Below are 17,618 nucleotides of genomic sequence, written 5' to 3' on the forward strand. Positions count from 1 at the left end.
AGAACTTTGGGAAACAATTTTATCCATAGCATCTGGCTCTATTTGACTTAATTAAAAAAATCTTTTGTTGGTTGTCTTAATGATTATACTGTATACATTTGAGTCAGTGTATAGAAGTACAATTCACTCTGGTCATACATAAGAATGTAACATTCTCAATAAGTTATTGTCGGATTGAAGTGAATGACACTTTCAACACTTGTTATGTCATGACTGAGACTATGGTAGGACTGACAGTTTTCCTCAGTCTCTCCTCAGTCATGGTCTCCATCACATGCTGCTTCCGTTGATTAACATAAGCACTACTGAGTAGAAGCAGGAAGAGAGGCCTTGTGATCAAGCACCTTTTATGCCCTGGCTTCTGAAATAATTTATCCAGCAGCATCGAAGTTTCATGCAAACAAAAGCACTCACCTAACTGTGGAAGTTAAGATGATACATGAGCATAATTGCCGATTTTTTCTCAGTCGTGTGTACAAAACCACGACTGAATATAGTTTAATATTTATTGAGTATAATGTTTATTGTACCTAATCTATTCCAGGTTCAGCATTAAGCCCTTTATGCAGATTGGTTTATTTAATTCTTCTAGTAACTCCATGGAACAGATGTTATTTTCTCTAATATACAGGAAAGGAAATTGAAACTCGGGGAAATTATGAAACTTTCCAGAGTCACCCATATGGTAAATTTTAGTGATAGGTCTCTTTAGCTCCAAAGTCTATGACCCTTCTGCAATATCAGATTATACTTGCCATCTCATTCTATTTGTAATGACTGTATTTAGCTACTCAACAGAATGGTGTCTCTAGTAACCAGTCTTAGGTCTGCTGGGTTTCTTTGCATCTTCTCAGGAGACCCAGGTTAACAGAAGCTGAAGGGTTGAGGATTCTTCCAGGGTCACCTTCGGGGCAAAGCTGCAGAAAGTTCACAGTAGGAAGCGGGATAGGGGGACCAAAGAGAATCTTCTCCCTCGCTTATACTCCAGAAGGAACTGTGGGAAACCCGCCCAAGGGCCAGTAGTGCTAGGGTCAAACTTATAAACAAAACTAAGGGGTAGAAGAATGGAGTGGGTGTGGAGAAGGACTTATTCTTAAACTTCTCAAGTCTTAAACCTATCCCAGCAAAAGGAATCTGAAAGGCTTTCCCATGGCTGGGAGTGAGGGATGAGGTGCTCTCCAGCTAACCTGAGCCCTGGGCTGCAGGTCTGGAACCATCGGCACGTTTGAAGTGCAGAGTTTATTTCTGCCAGCTCACCCGCTACTGCTAACCAACAGAATATTGGTGAGAAGAAGGGCGGATGGGAAAAGCAGCTGAAACAGGTGTGGTGGGAAGGCATGGAGAGAAAAATTTACATTGGTCGTGGTACAGGCGTGGCGAGGCTGGTGGTTTCTCCACCTTGTCACAGAGAAAAGGCCTCACTGAGGTTGTGAAGTTTTAATTAATTAATTTATTTTTTAAGATTTTATTTATTTATTTGACAGAGAGAGACACGGCGAGAGAGGGAACACAAGCAGGGGGAGTGGGAGAGAGAGAAGCAGGCTTCCCGCTGAGCAGGGAGCCTGATGCGGGGCTTGATCCCAGGACCCTGGGATCATGACCTGAGCTGAAGGCAGATGCTTAACGACTGAGCCACCCAGGCGCCCCAGTTGTGAAGTTTTAAGTAGTGAAAATATTGAAGATTTAAGTCTTAAAGACTTTAGATAACCATGTCGTCAGTAAGACGAATGCAGCTTTTCAGGGTGCCTCATCTCAGGGCTCCATATTTTTGTCACTTACAGAAGAAGGAAGAAAATGTAGCCATTCTTATAAGACCTCTGTCGTTTTAAACAACTTATACCAATGCCTTAGTATTGATGGTATTCTTTTTGGGCATTCTTTTTTTTCTCTGCATATATCAGCTTGGTAATTGTTAAAGTCCATGAAATGAGCGAGGGTTCTTGAAATTGCTGTAACACTACTCTTGGTAAAAGGTGGACATGCTTTCAAAATGTCCTGTACATCCTTAGTCCCTCTGAATCAGGATAATTGTGATGTAAAGAGTGTTTGGTTGGTTTCAGGACTGGTAGAAAAAGTACTGTGAAATTTGCTTTTGACTGTGAAAGGTTAAGAAAAAAAGGAAACGCCATCATAAAGGAGCTTATCTCTCTGCAATAGTTGCTGTAATTTTAAATCATATTAGTTATGGCCTCCCTTCATTAGCTATGTACTTGTTTTTTTTCCTCCATCTGACTCAGCAGCCAGATACAACATTATCTTTCACATTTAAGACTCCTAGCATAGAAGAGAAACAGGCTGTTGGAAAGCTGGGCATGAGAGTCAATTAAGGATAGTGAGAGGCAAGCCAAGTGGAGGGAGTTCTGTAAGCAGATTACTGAGAGAAGATGGTGATCCCTTCTTGAGTCTGAGGCAGCTCTGGGCATATTTCCATTATCAAGGTGAGATGTGTGTCAGTGCAACTTGGGTCAAACTCCTTTTATTCATTAAACCCCAAGAAGGTTAAGGACATAGAGTAGAAGTCCTAGTACTAATGTTGCTGGAGTTCCCAAGTCCCATGTCTGTATTGCAGAAGATCTTTGTCCCTTATGTTTTGACAAAGACATTGAGTAGGGACTTGAATACAAGCCTACTGCTAAGAAAAAGAGAGTGTTTTGGGGAATTTTGCACACAGATAGTCCCTGGAGTAGGCTTTGACTTATGTATTTCACTTTTACATGATTGGCTACCTAAGGACAGTTAGCTCCAGCAAATCTCCTTCTTCTAGATACCTGTTAGGTAGGACCCCTTTCTCATCTTCCTTCCCACTCCTACCTCTCCCCAAATGTAGCTCTCTCTCTAACCCTAGCAGTGACTTGCACGCTGTATTCCCTAAACTCGCCCTATATCCTATTTCTACTCCCTAATAGAACCCCCATCTCTAAAACACACTTCCTTGTACTCTCTACCCAAATGAAGGTAATCTACACCTTCCCTCAGTTCCAACAGAGTTGGAAGTCCTTGGGGTTTAGATTTCTTTGAAATATAAGGAATTTTTATATCACTCTTTAAAGTATCCAGTAGCCCCATGCCAGGTAATGTGATCTAATTGGTTTGGGATGGGCCCTGGGATACTAGTATCCTCATCAAGGTCCCCAGGTGATTCTGATTCAGGTAGACAAGCACCATTATCACTGAATGCATCTGACTTTTGCTAGAATCTAAGGGGAGGGGTTGGGTGGCCCACATTGAGGGAACTTTTTAGTTTGATTTTTTTCTTAATGATAATATGGAAAAATTTAAAAACATATAAAAATAAATATTAACTCTTAATGACATAGAGCAGTGTTTCTCAAACTTTAATATGCATACCAGTAACCCAGGGATCTAGCTGAGCTACAGATTCTGATTTAGGAGGTTTCTGGTGAGACCCTAAAGTTCTGTATTTCTAAAAGCTCCCAGGTGAAGGTTTTGCAGGGTTGTGGGAGAAGAGAAAGCCTAGGTCGAAGGAATAGTTGTGAAAAGAGAAGTAGGCAGATTCATCAGGGCTGAGGAGCCCCTGAATAAAAGCAATGGGGGGAATCCCACTGAGATCAAAATGTAGCTTAGAGGCATATTGGAAAGTCCCAAAGTAACTAGTGTTAACTTTCCATGTCTTCCTCCGGCACCCCTCCCAGGACTACTGGAGAGAGGCAGATGACAGGGTGCATGGAGAAGGCAAAGATACAGCTAAGAGGGACTCTGTTTCTCTTCCAAGATTGCAGTAGGAGATGTTACCTCTTTTTCTGTAGAAACTTTGTTATACAGGTGGGTTGGGTTTTTATGTACCGTATTATTTGAATACTATTTGAACAGAACGGTGTTCTAAGAGCATTTAGCGGTATATGTACTTTTTAAAAAAAGATTTATTTATTTGAGAAAGAGAGAGCGAGTGATGCAAACATGGTGGGGAGGACAAGAGGGAGAGAGAGAATCCAAGAATCTCAAGCAGACTCCCCACTGAGCAGAGAGCCCAACACAGGGCTTGATCTCACAACCTTGAGATCATGACCTGAGCCAACGTCAAGAGTCAGATGCTTAACCCACTGAGCCACCCAGGTGCCCCGAGCAGTATATGTACTTTTTTTTTTTAGATTTATTTATTTATTTGAGAGAGAGAGAGAGAACAGGAGTGGGAGGGGCAGAGGGAGAGGGAGAGAGAATCTCAAGCAGACTCCATGCTGAGCATGGAGCCTGACGTGGGGCTCGATCTAATGACACTGAGATCAGGACCTGAGCTGAAACCAAGAGTTGGAGGCTTAACCAACTGCACCACCAAGGCACCCCGCCTTGAAGGCTAACGTAGGAATCCAATAGCATGTCCAGTAGAATATTGTATCTAAGACAAAATTCATCTCCTGTTCTTTCATGTGGAACTTTGGAACAAAATTGATGTGTAAATTCGGAATTGTTTGTGATCGTATTTGTTAAAACTTCCACTGGATATGAGGGCCTCCAGGCCTCCCATTCCTGGTAGGAATATGGTGCATTTTTAGCACTTGTAGTTAACCGGTATCCAGTAGTGACTAAGGAATAAAATATGGTGAAATAAAGTAAAATATATGTGATGCACTCAAATATGTATTTTTTTTTTTCAAAAGTGGGATTTTTTTTTTTCCCTTAATTCCCCTAGGGCATGCTCATGCCTTATTGCCACAAGCTCATTTTATGATCTAGGGACAAATCAGAGAACTTGTCTGGATCTCAGTTTCCTTGAATATATGGTGAAAGCGGCTGTAGTAAAGTGTTTAATCTCTATGATCTCTTCAACCTTTTAAATTATGTGTCCATGCTATGGGTCCTAGAGAAGTAGCCTTCATCTTAAATCACAGTGATCTAAACTTATAACTTGATTTGGTGAGTTGATGTTGAACTAATCATAATCCTTGCACTGATGGTCAATTGAGAGAGAAACAGGTCATGTTATAACTTTTCCATTTCAATTTATGGTTATGAATAAGAAGAAGGCTTTGGAGTCAAATGTTTGGTTCAAAGCCTAGCTTTACCACTTAGTAGCTCTGTGACACTGGGCGAGTTACTCAAACTTGAATAGATCCCAGTACATAACAAGTGCTTCGTAAATGATAGCTATTACTGTATCTTTAAATAGAATATCTACCTACCTGCACATATACTCATATCATTTGCATTTCCCTCTAAATGCTGTAAGCAGTCTTAAAGCATCCATTTGATTTTTATAGGGCACAGGAATATGTTTTGCTAGTGTTTAAAAATGATAGCTAGATTCTAAGCGTTACTTCAGAAATTAAAGTTAATATTTTAACACATCTTCCATTATTACATTTTCTGGATTAAACCTACTATTCCTGCTATTCAACAAATCCAAGAACTTTTTCTTATAAAACATGAAGAATATAGCTTAGATTTCTAGTGAGGGCATTGCTGATAAGTTAATGAGTCAATAAACCCTAAAAGGAAAATAGCAAAAGCAAAACATTTGTATTAGGCATTGAATCTAAAAACACGATTCAGAGGTAGACAGAATCTCAATATTTTTTGAGATTCTATTCTTGATGTGGTATACAAACATTTTTATAAAAACTACAAACAACTGTGGCAGTGAATAGGTGTTATTTTTTATGCTGAATATGGAAAAATTCTTCCTTTAGCACTTAGTATAAAGCCAAAAATTACCATGAGGCTCTAGTGTATCAAGATAAACAAAAATCTGACACCCTTGTTTACCCTGTAAAAAGCAGAATCTTAAGCCTTTGTTTTGGTATATAAGCCAGAACTCTTTGTATCTTATGAAAAGTTATAGGTGTATATCTGCATGTATGTTTACTTTCTTTTGTGTTTTTGTGTGCATGTTTTCTTTTTATCATTTATTAATTATCATAAGTTATATGCAATTTTCTATCCAAAATTGTATTATTCTTTTAAGTATTTTTTATGACTATGAAAGTAATCAGATAATTACTGATAGATTGATGTCTATCCAGTTTTTTTTTCCCATGGGAACGTCTACTTAATAAAGACAGGGTGATCATTGCTTTATATAATGTGTTATAAATCTGCTTCTCTTCTTAATGTGTTATGAATGCGTTTTCATGTCATTAGATGCTTTTCTACCTAGTCACCTTAATGTTTAATGAATCATGTGGCTGTACCATAATTTATCAGTTCCCCATTGTTAAATATTTATATTGCCTCTAATTTTTCATAATTATAAACAGTCCTTCAATGCACATCCCTTTAAAACCTAATTTTAGCAGATTTGCAGATTTTCAAATTGCTTTCCAGAAAAGATGTACTAATTTACTTTCTTGCTACTAAAGTGTGCAAATTCAGTCCTCACCAATAATAGGTATTATCACTTAAAAAATATTTCCAAATCGCTCAGTGAGAAAGAGTATGTTATTATTTTTACTTGCATTACTTTTGTGAGTTTCCAGTGAGTTTAAACAGTTTTTATGTATTAATTAAGCATTTATATTTCTTTTTGTATATGCAACTGCCTTTTTGTGTATTTTGGTCTATTTTAGTACTTGTCTTTTTCTTTTTGATATATGAGAAAATATTTTCCCCAGCCTAGCATTTGTTTCTAGTGAGTTTTTACCTTTTATTTTATTTTTTATTTTTATTTATTTTTTGACAGAGAGATACTCAGTGAGAGAGGGAACACAAGCAGTGGGAGTGGGAGAGGGAGAAGCAGGCTTCCCACGGAGCAGGGAGCCCGATGCGGGGCTCGATCCCAGGACCCTGGGATCATGACCTGAGCCGAAGGCAGATGCTTAATGACTGAGCCACCCAGGCGCCGCTACCTTTTATTTTCTTAACAATTAGAAGTTTTAATTTTTAAAAATTTGCTGCCAAATCTATAAACCTTTTCCTTTGTTCTCTGCTTTTGTCATCAGACATTTTTAAAAGTCCTTCCTTCCCAAATATTTTTGTTTCTACATGTAAATATCTAATCCATTTGGGATTTATTTTGGTGTATGTTTGAGATAGAAATCTAATTTTAAAAATGAGTATCCAGTTTCTTCATCATTTATTGCATAATCTATACCTTCTCCACTGAATTAAAATGCCATATTATATATAAAATTATTACATGTACTTGGACCTGTTCACAGATAAATCTGTCTATTTCTTTGTCATGCCACATATTATAATAGCTGTATAATATGACTTAATATGCAGTAATGTAAACGCTTTCACATTTTTCTTATTCCTCAAATGTTTTTGACTAGTTTCTAATTTTTTCAAATGGAATTTAGAATCCTTTATCCATTGATTCAACAAATATTTGCTGGGTGGATATTCTGTGGTAGGTATTGTGCGTTATGTTGGGATTGTTGTAGAAACTAAGACAAACAGTCCCTGCTACTTTGGTGCTGAAAGTTCAGTTCCAAAGAATCTACTTGAAATTCTGATGAAGATTGCGTTAGTCTTACAAAATGGAGGAGAATGCTAATTTTCATAGTATTTGGTTTTTCTTTATAGATAATTTTTAAGTCCTTAAAAATTGGGAAATTTCTTTAGTTTCAGAATAGTCCAAGCCATGAAGTATACAAAGCTTTCACATATCAAGAATAGAGGACTTTGTTTTTCCCAGTCATTTACAGGGATGATTTTTGTAAAGGACTGTAATTCATAGACCAAGCTGGTTACCATTGTTTTCCTTTCTAAATAAAGAAAAAAAAAATCAGGTGCTATCTGTAAGTGGTTCCCTTGTAAATATTAGAGAACATGCTGCTTCAAACAGATTAAGGAAAATACTTTGGGGGGTTGGAGTGCTGATTTTGTCCTTGAATGTTGACAGTTCCATGTTGCGGTGAGGTTTATGTTGGTTTGCTGTTTGAAGATGATCCTATTATTGGCATTTTTCTCTACCAAAAATAAAGTACATTTTTTTTTCTGTGAACATGTACCCTCCCAGAGTAGCATAACTGGTGTCTCTGTGGAATAGCCATTATTGTTCAAAGGATGAGTATGTCCTCTTTTGGTTGAGGCAAGATGACGACTAACTAATTCAGTAATGGCAATATGTAAAATAGATGCCTGAATCAGATTAAGACATATTTTACTTATTTTGTTAAAAACTGCAACTGAGGGGCGCCTGGGTGGCTCAGTCGTTAAGCGTCTGCCTTCGGCTCAGGTCATGATCCCAGGGTCCTGGGATCGAGCCCTGCATTGGGCTCCCTGCTCGGCAGGAAGCCTGCTTCTCCCTCTCCTGCTCCCCCTGCTTGTGTTCCCTCTCTCGCTGTGTCTCTCTCTGTCAAATAAATAAATAAAATCTTAAAAAAAAAAACAAAACTGCAACTGAGGGGCGCCTGGGTGGCTCAGTCGTTAGGCGTCTGCCTTCGGCTCAGGTCATGATCCCGGGGTCCTGGGATCGAGCCCTACGTTGGGCTCCCTGCTCAGCGGGAAGCCTGCTTCTCCCTCTCCCACTCCCCCTGGTTGTGTTCCCTCTCTCGCTGTGTCTCTCTCTGTCAAATAAATAAGTCTTAAAAAAAAAACAAAAACAAAACTGCAACTGAATAACCATTCAGCAAGTAGGTCTGTTGTGATAGAGATGGCAGGTTATGGAAAAAATGTACTGCCAAACAGTGGCAGGGAGTGGAGTTCAAGTTACTCACTAGGAAAACACTTAGTACACCTGTACATTTCTCATTCTAAAAATTCTGTGTACAGCTCAACTGCCAAAATATTTCATGTATGTCATGATAATCAAATGAAAATATCTCATGAACTCTGCTATATAACTATAGTAGTGCTATGTAGATGTTACTAATGAACACACCATTCCGGAAACCACACATTTGCTCTATGGTCACTCTTCACTTTTCAATCAAAAATACCTCCAAATGACTTTTGCTAGAACCAAAAATCAAATCTTAGTTCAAAGCATAAAAATATTGAAAACAACGTCAAGAGTTTTACATACGGTGTGGCCCTCGGTGTAAGCCCTTTTTAAATCCTTCTCTAGAGATGAAAATTCTTGTGTTGAAATTATGGGGCCATTTTGTGGAAAGGAAATGAAATCTAATTTCTTTGTTTTTCCTCTTTTCAGGAAGTCACCAAAGCAGTCCAGCCTCTCTTACTGGGAAGAATCATAGCTTCCTATGACCCAGATAACAAGGAGGAACGCTCCATTGCGATTTACCTAGCCACAGGCTTATGCCTACTCTTTGTCATAAGGCCGCTGCTCCTGCACCCAGCCATTTTTGGCCTTCATCACATTGGAATGCAGATGAGAATAGCTTTGTTTAGCTTGATTTATAAGAAGGTAATGCTTTCTTGCACAGTCTCCGTGTTTTAAATGTCTTAAATGTCATGTTGATACACATAAGGGATAAACGCTGAAATCAATTTTGTATGCCTGTGTAGTAAATGGCAGCAATAATTAATGTTTCTAATTTTCCTTGGTAATTAATTCAGTTCATTTCAGCTAATAATTATTGAGCATCTTCTATAAACTGCCTGTATTATGGATTTCATTTTATTAAATTAGTCATGCCATCATTTTTTGGAATCTGTGGCTCCCCATTAAAATGATACTTACTATCTGCATAAAAGTCATTGACAAAATATCATCTTGTGGTAAAATGCCATGTATCTTTATGTTCAATAACAAGAGTATAGTATGTAATTGTTAGTCTTAATCCAAGAGGTAACAGTTTCTCCCTTAATTGGTTGTAACCCAGTGGTGGCATCCACTCATCCCCTGCTTTATTTTGAGTTAGATTTTTGTCATCCTGTGAGTCCTGCAAATTAAAAATTTTTGCAACAGCACATGCATGGCAACCATAAGAACCTTCTCTGCTTTTCTGTGTGCATTGTCTAGTCAGAAGCCCAAGTTGCTGAAGCATGATTTAGGTGAATGCAGATTAAGACCTACCTACCTTACAAAACCAATTTAAGGTCATTTCAGTAACATGTGTTTTCTAGACTATGTGTGACTGCTTGGATCTACCAAGTCATTACAGAAAGCTATTTTGGTTGAATCATTTCGATACTCTTTTACCCTTCTTCTCTTTTTCCTCCCCCACTGTAAAAACTTTATATACTTGGCTTATAAGGGACCTGGATCTGAAATTACCTCTAGCAAATAACCCATAACACTTCCATAATATATATGCAAGGTCAGTTGTATTGTAAAACCTCGACAGTCATACTTTATTGTTCAAAACAGCCTTTTATGGAGGCACAAGAAAAAAAAAACGGAGTCCACAGTTTAATCAGATCACCTCAGCTACAACCTCTTCAGTTCACAAGTACCAGGAAAACATGGGTAATAAATCAACAGAAATTTTATTTTGATCCAGAAGTTTTATGTAAGTGAATACATTATTGGGTATTACTTGGGAGGTAGAATTGCACAGCATGAATATCAAAGAAAGTTCAATTCAGTCTAAAAAATATTTATAAAAAATGCTTATTATCGTCATAATAAGTGATAGCTAAGGATGTACATGACAAGCTTCTAAGTGAACTAGGTATATTACCTCATTTGATCTTCTCTAAAACTCTCTATCATAGGAGCTATTCTCCCTGTTTTATGCATAAAGTATTTTAAGAAGGTAAGACCTATAGAGAACTGTGCAAAAAGCTCAAAATTTCTGAAATAGGTGAATCATAGTCCTTGACATGGAGGATTTTCCAAATATTAGAGGGGAAAAGTACTGGAATAATATAGCAAGGCAAATTGTCTTATATAGGAGGAGAGAGGTATGAGGTACTCTAGGCTAAGGGGAGGAGAGATCAAAGAAAGAGAAGGTTAGTTTGTAAATAAGTCCATATATAACATTTAGCACAAATACAGCAATATATGCACTTTCAGATCCAGAACACATTCAGGAAAAGTTAGACGCTATTGTATCTGTCCTTTTTTCTCTCATTTTTGAGTAGCTGTGTCATGACCCGGTTTGTTTACCCCTCTAGGCACACTTATTAGCCTGCATTGGTATCAGCACTAGAAAAATGCAGCTGTGTGTTCCCATGGCTGTGGTTTGGTCCCTAAAGTGAACCTAAAGTTAACTGGTCCCATATCTGACCAGCTCCATCCACATGGCAGGCAGCCACTGTTTCTTACAGTATCCTAAATATTATACTACAAAGCTGTTTTGCTTTGTTCTAAAATCTGCAACTATGATACATTCAAATTATATTTTAAGTAATGAATCTAAATACATTATATAAATGTCAAATCATTATGGTGTGCATCTGAAACGAAGACAAGATTGTTAAGTCAATTATACTTCAATTCAAAATTGAAAAATACAAGAAAATAATGAATCTAAATACAAACTAAACTTATCTTTGCCTGTGAATTTCTAGAAGATAGAGATAATTAAAATGAACAAATATTTACTGAGTGCTTACTGTGCACAGAGCTCCCTGTTAAGCCCTCTGAACTCAAAATCACCTGAGACAGTCTGTTACTGAATCATGTGTAACCCAGCTCAATAGAATTTTCCCTGTCATATTGTTCTAATAGTGTTTTGAAATAAACTGCTTTGATTCCTTCTTCATCTGTGCTTATCTAAATGCTATTCATTATTCCACACCCACCTTAAATTCTACCTCTTCAATAAAATCCAGATTTTTGTAACTAGATATGTGAACCTTCTCTTAACCACCCTATTATATTCTGCTCCCTTTAACTCATTTATCATATCAAATTTAGTTATGTGTGTACTAGGTTACCTTGAGGTAAGAATTATGTATTAAGAAATCCTAATAATAATCCCTGAAGCCTTGAATCCAGTGATTTACATCTCCTAAGTGCTCAAAACATATACATTCAGTTGAAACAAATGTTGGATGGGTATTCTCCAACCAAAGGCATCTAGTGGCTAATCAATTCTTATTAAATTTTGCAGGCAAAGTTTGACTGTGATCTTTCACAATCGTGATTTATCTACTTAACAATTTTACTTGTGTATAGGCATGTATTTTTCTTTGTAATATTTAAGGATTTTGTATTGTTAATACAATCTTTCACAAAATCATTAATGATTCAGTTATTCATAATATACTTTTATTGACTTTAATCATAATTTTATTCAATAGAATTACTATAGGACTCTACTGTAGGTCAATAGTGTTGCTTTAAGATTATCGTTTTTTTAATTTTTAATTTTTAAAGATTTTATTTATTTATTAGAGAGAGGGAGAGAGAGTGAGCACAAGTGGGGAAGAGGGGCAGAGGGGCAAAGGGAGAGGGAGAAGCAGACTCTCCAGTGAGTAGAGAGGCCGATGCAGGGCTCAGTCCCAGGACCTGGGGATCATGACCTGAGCCAAAGGCAGGCACTTGACTGACTGAGCCACCCAGGTGCCCCAAGATTATAGGTTTTAATCTCAAATTTTGCTACCTGTCAAAACAAAACAAGAAAGCCCACCAAAATCTCCACACTATATAGATGGATATTTAAGTGTAATATCATTCCTGTTTGGGAGTAGAAAGCATGTCATTACTGTCTAGATGCTGGAAAATGAAATAACTACAGGCATGTTAATATAATATTTTTTGTGAAGAGAAATATTTATAAATCTGAGAAGATACCAAGGTAAATGGACATAAAATAATAATTTTCATGACCTTTACTTAAAAATTCATGCATAGTGACCTCATTCTTCAGCTGTTTTACAATGTTACTTATTCATATATTTGTCTTCTCTTTGTCAGCATCATCTAACTTCCCATTTTCCCTTTAGACTTTAAAGCTGTCAAGCCGTGTTCTGGATAAAATAAGTATTGGACAACTTGTTAGTCTCCTTTCCAACAACCTGAACAAATTTGATGAAGTATGTACCCACTGATTTAATCTTAATCTTTTCTGCATTATTGTTATACCTCATACAAGCCCAAGGGTTTTCCTGGGTCAGTTAACAGTGACATATGGTTAAGTCATACACATCCTTACCTTCTCTATTTCTGCCAGCGACGGTTGTGTAGCCAGGTGCCATTCTGGGGTCTCACGGGACCACCTAATGCAAAGGCATCTTGGCTTGCTATGTATTTAATGAAGCTTTTCAAAATTCGAGTTTTATCAGATCTTGTTTCCTTTTAATACTTTAAATCAGTTATTTACTTTGGCTGAATGTGATACTCTGAGCAATTCTTGTTCAGTGCTGTCTTACGACACAAATAAATGCAAGGTCTTTGAGGACAGAGAGTGTGTTTTATTTATCTTAGCATTCTCAGTATTTAGCAGAGTGTTAAACCCCCAGCAGGTGCTAAATAAGTTACAATTGAATTAAGCATGCATTTATTCTTAATATTTTGTCAGGTGGTAGAGTTGTTATACTGAAAGCCTTTGGAGACCCCTTTGTTCTTGCATGTTTACATCGTGGCTCTTGCTTTAGACAAATAGAAGTAAATTATGTAAAATAAATCCCTGACATGATACTTAAGATATTTAATCTTAATTGCATTGAATAAAAATACACTGAAAAATGCAATGACTCGAAATTTGTTCCCTGGGAAATCCTAGTCTATTTGTAGAATGTTTAATCACGTTGCTATGCCCTCCATGAAAGGAAGACCTTGATTTTAGCATGCTGGGAACCATGCTGTGTTTGACTGTCTAAGCTCTCTGTGCCCACTTTCTCTCATCTAGGCTTGTGTGTCTGTCACTGGTTTTCACTGTGATTTCATTTTCCAGGGACTTGCACTGGCACATTTTGTGTGGATTGCTCCCTTACAAGTGACGCTCCTGATGGGGCTGCTCTGGGATCTGTTACAAGCCTCCGCCTTCTGTGGTCTTGCTTTCCTCATCGTCGTTGCCGTATTTCAAGCCTGGTTGGGAAGAATGATGATGAAGTACAGGTAGTAGCACTCTAGTTACATAGCTCGGAAGGGTTTTAAATTAGATTTTCACAAAGTCTACTCGAGTGAAACCAGGACTGCTCTATTTACTGAACCGGAATCTACTTACTGGGTGTCACTAAAAAGGAATTATTTTAATAGTGTAAATAATACTCCCTATATCAATGGGATGTATTTTTTTTTGGCTTATCTGTCTATAGAATTTCTTTTTAAATATATAAAGATTCAGTTCATTTGTATAGATCGTAAGACTTAGGTAGAATGGATAAAGCATATAGGTGCATGGGAGGGAATGCATACATATTGGATAGAGCTTTATAGGTTTTTCCCACTCTGGTTCATGTCATGGATCATCACACCAGAACCTTAGTTACTTTTTATTACAGAATGTGTCAGTGATACCAGTCCCAGTGTATGATAGAGGACTTCTGGAGTTTGTCAGCTAGAAGATGATAGAACGCATACAAATTTTGGAGTCTGCTAGCTCTTGGCTTGAATCCCAAACCACTTTGCCTCACTGAGTCTCTGGTTTTTCATCTTTAAAATGGAAATAACCACTTCTCCTGGAGCGCCATGAAGTGTCCTACACTGGGACAGTCTATGGAATGTGTCTAATAGTGTCTGGTACATAGAGGGCATTTACTAAAAGATAGCTATTATTTTTGTTATTATCTATCAGATAATAAAATAAATGTCCATCTGTTTGGTACGAAGTGTGGCCTTTTAAAAAAAGCTTTTGTAGTTCTTAGTGACAATTTGACTTGGTTTTACTAAGTATTTGATTGATTGATTGATTGATTGATTTACAGAGACCAGAGAGCTGGAAAGATCAATGAAAGACTCGTGATCACCTCAGAAATGATTGAAAATATCCAATCTGTTAAAGCATACTGCTGGGAGGAAGCAATGGGAAAAATGATTGAAAACATAAGACAGTAAGTTCTTCTGATAATTTCAATATCATTAGTCAGTTAATGTTTAATATTTTAAAAATGAGTGTGTCACAGTGGACTTACTTCCAGTTCATATTTGAAGTTTCTGACTATCAATTGTTTTAAGTTACATCAATATTCATGCATCAATATCAAGTGGCATAAAGTCATTTTCATGGGCTGTAGTTTTATTTAGTTGGTTAAGTGTGTTATTTTTCATTACAAAGATATTTATGTCTTATGAAAGAATCTCCTGTATGTGTTTCTGGCTGCTTATTATACTTATTGACTACAATAATGATCACGATGCTGGAGGCTGATTGAAACCTTAAATGAAACTACCAGAGGGCACCTGGGTGGCTCAGTTGTTAAGCGTCTGCCTTTGGCTCAGGTCATGATCCAGGGTCCCAGGATCGAGCCCTGCGTCGGGCTCCCTGCTCCGCGGGAAGCCTGCTTCTCCCTCTCCCACTCCCCCTGCTTGTGTTCCCTCTCTCACCATTTCTCTTTCTGTCAAGTAAATAAATAAATAAAGTCTTAAAAAAAAAAAAGGAACTACCAGAGTCATAACTGTATAATTCTGAACCAAATAAGTGGTTTTCTGTTATTCCATTTCACTTAACTTATGTTATGGCTCATGAAAAATGAAAGAAACCCTTCTCTTTGGTTAAAATATCATATCATTGGGGCGCCTGGGTGGCTCAGTTGGTTAAGCAGCTGCCTTCAGCTCAGGTCATGATCCCAGGGTCCTGGGATCGAGCCCCACATCGGGCTCCCCGCTCAGCAGGAAGCCTGCTTCTCCCTCTCCCTCTGACTACCACTCTGCCTACTTGTGCTCTCTCTCTGTCAAATAAATAAAAACCTTTAAAAAAAATATCATATTATTGTTCTTCCTTAACTTAAGAATAATAATGCAGGGTAATATATCCATAAATTATGTTTCTAGAAACCCTGCACTTGAGAGGTCAGCTCAAGCAATGAAAGCCATCACCTGAGATAGAATCAGTACTTGGCACCTGTCTCTTGTCTTGTTTCACCTCAGATAACCTCTCTTTCACTGATTGGTAAGGATTATATCCAGCAAAAAGTACAGCCCAGACTGAGATATGATTCCTCTGACAGTTTGGGGCACAATATAAATTAGGGCATTTCTGCAGCCATGAGACCATTTTTCTTCAGTCAAGATCCGTGTCTACAAACCGCAGTCAAAAATGGTTCTAGGAGACTCAGTGATAGACACACTACTGTTGACGACCAGGTAATTTAAGGTCCTATAGCACATGAGAGTTTCACAGGGAAAAATATACTAAAAAGCAGAGTACCCTCTTGGATGGTGTGAATATGGTTATAAGGAATCGGGGCTGCTGATTCTGGTAGACAGTGGTAACTGAGCTGCAGGTGTGTGATTGGAAAAACACAAGAAATGCTGAAATATTAAGTCCTTTGCCATGTAAATAGAAAGAGTGAAAGAGTGAATATTTCCCAAACATTATTGGTCACCTGTTTTTATTATGCCGTTGAAGACAAATCCAGGAAAGGAATTATATTTTCTTTCCAGAAACATCCTTAAAGATCTTGGGGAATCGTTTAGTCAGTTGAGGTTGTTTTTCTTAGTAACCTGTGAATTTTCCATCATACTCATCCCCTTGGTCACTTCTATGCCTATAAGCACAGGCACACCAAGAATCGGATGAAGAGTTGATCTGAGGATCCGGTTGTCTTGGGCCTCAAGAGAGACCCCTGGTCTGGTCATTCTAGGTGCTGACTTTTCTTGACTTTGATTTTTATTTTTCTTCTTCCTCAAAAGATGAAATTCATCCTTTCTATTTCATATTTCTGTCTGACCAATTCTAATAGCAAATGGTTGGTTGTAACTTGTGTAATCTGGTTCCTTAATCTGGCATGAAATTATTACCTGAAAAGGCTGGGAAGTGCTGATGTAAATGTGGGAAAGCAAGAGTTGCTTCTACTCAAAAGAGCAAATGTAATATTCTGGAAGAAATCGTCAGGATACACTTCAAAGGGGTGATTGCCTCAGCCTGGGCACTTATTGAACTGGGCAGAGACTGTATAAAACTCCCTGCCAATCTACTCCTTTATCGCTCTTCTGTAATAAAGTCACTTTCAAGTTTTTTTTTAATAAGAAACTGATAAGATATTTTTATGACTCATAAAGTACAAGTGATTTTATTACAGAGAGTACTGCTTTCTGGGTGATCCTTAGAAATGTTTCTGAGTCCATTATTCTTTTCTTGTCATACCACTTCTTCCATTTTCCTCAACAGTTTCTAATACATTTCAACAACACTTTTCACAAATTTGTGAACATTTTTGTGAACAAGGTTTTCTAGCCTTTTATTAACATCAACCTAGCCACTATTATTCTTTTTTTCTGTTGAGGACTAAGGATTCTAAGCATAGATTCTCAGTGCCAGACCCTCTGCTGTGCTCTCATTTCTCTTGGCAATGACTCTGCCTGGGAGATGGTATGTTTCCCTTCTACACACTTGGATTCTGTAGGATCAAAGGGAAGAGCAGTTGGCTTAAGAAGGCATGGCTATCGCTGGCAGAGCCAGGGGTCAAACCCCAGTGAGATTCCAAAATCACAGTCTGCCTTCAGTGCCAAGTGATTGAACTAACTAAGCATTAGACCATATTACATTGTGAATGATGGTCTAGGTTGGGCATGTGGAACTTCATGTTCTTTATCAGGGTGCTCAGGATTAGACTTTTTCTCAGACTAAAAAAAAAAAAAAACCGAAAGTTTTTTTTTTTTCTGAATTCTACGACTTGAGAATGAGAACTTCTCTGAATTCTACACGTGTGAAACTAGCCCCCACGTGCCAGGCACAGCTGGTGCTGTTGCTCGCTCCCCC

General features: G+C 37.8%; 1 protein-coding gene across 1 annotated transcript in view; it reads left to right on the forward strand.

The window, feature by feature from the left end:
* Positions 1-17,618, forward strand: part of CFTR (CF transmembrane conductance regulator) — a 165,199-nt gene that overhangs the window by 34,025 nt on the left and 113,556 nt on the right. Inside the window, exons 5-8 of the mRNA XM_078059826.1 lie at positions 9,053-9,268; positions 12,700-12,789; positions 13,650-13,813; positions 14,623-14,748. Of these exons, the coding sequence (XP_077915952.1) occupies positions 9,053-9,268; positions 12,700-12,789; positions 13,650-13,813; positions 14,623-14,748 (596 nt within the window). The remainder of the gene's footprint in view (positions 1-9,052; positions 9,269-12,699; positions 12,790-13,649; positions 13,814-14,622; positions 14,749-17,618) is intronic.

Source organism: Halichoerus grypus, chromosome 12 (assembly GCF_964656455.1).
Source record: "Halichoerus grypus chromosome 12, mHalGry1.hap1.1, whole genome shotgun sequence".
NCBI lineage: Eukaryota > Metazoa > Chordata > Mammalia > Carnivora > Phocidae > Halichoerus > Halichoerus grypus.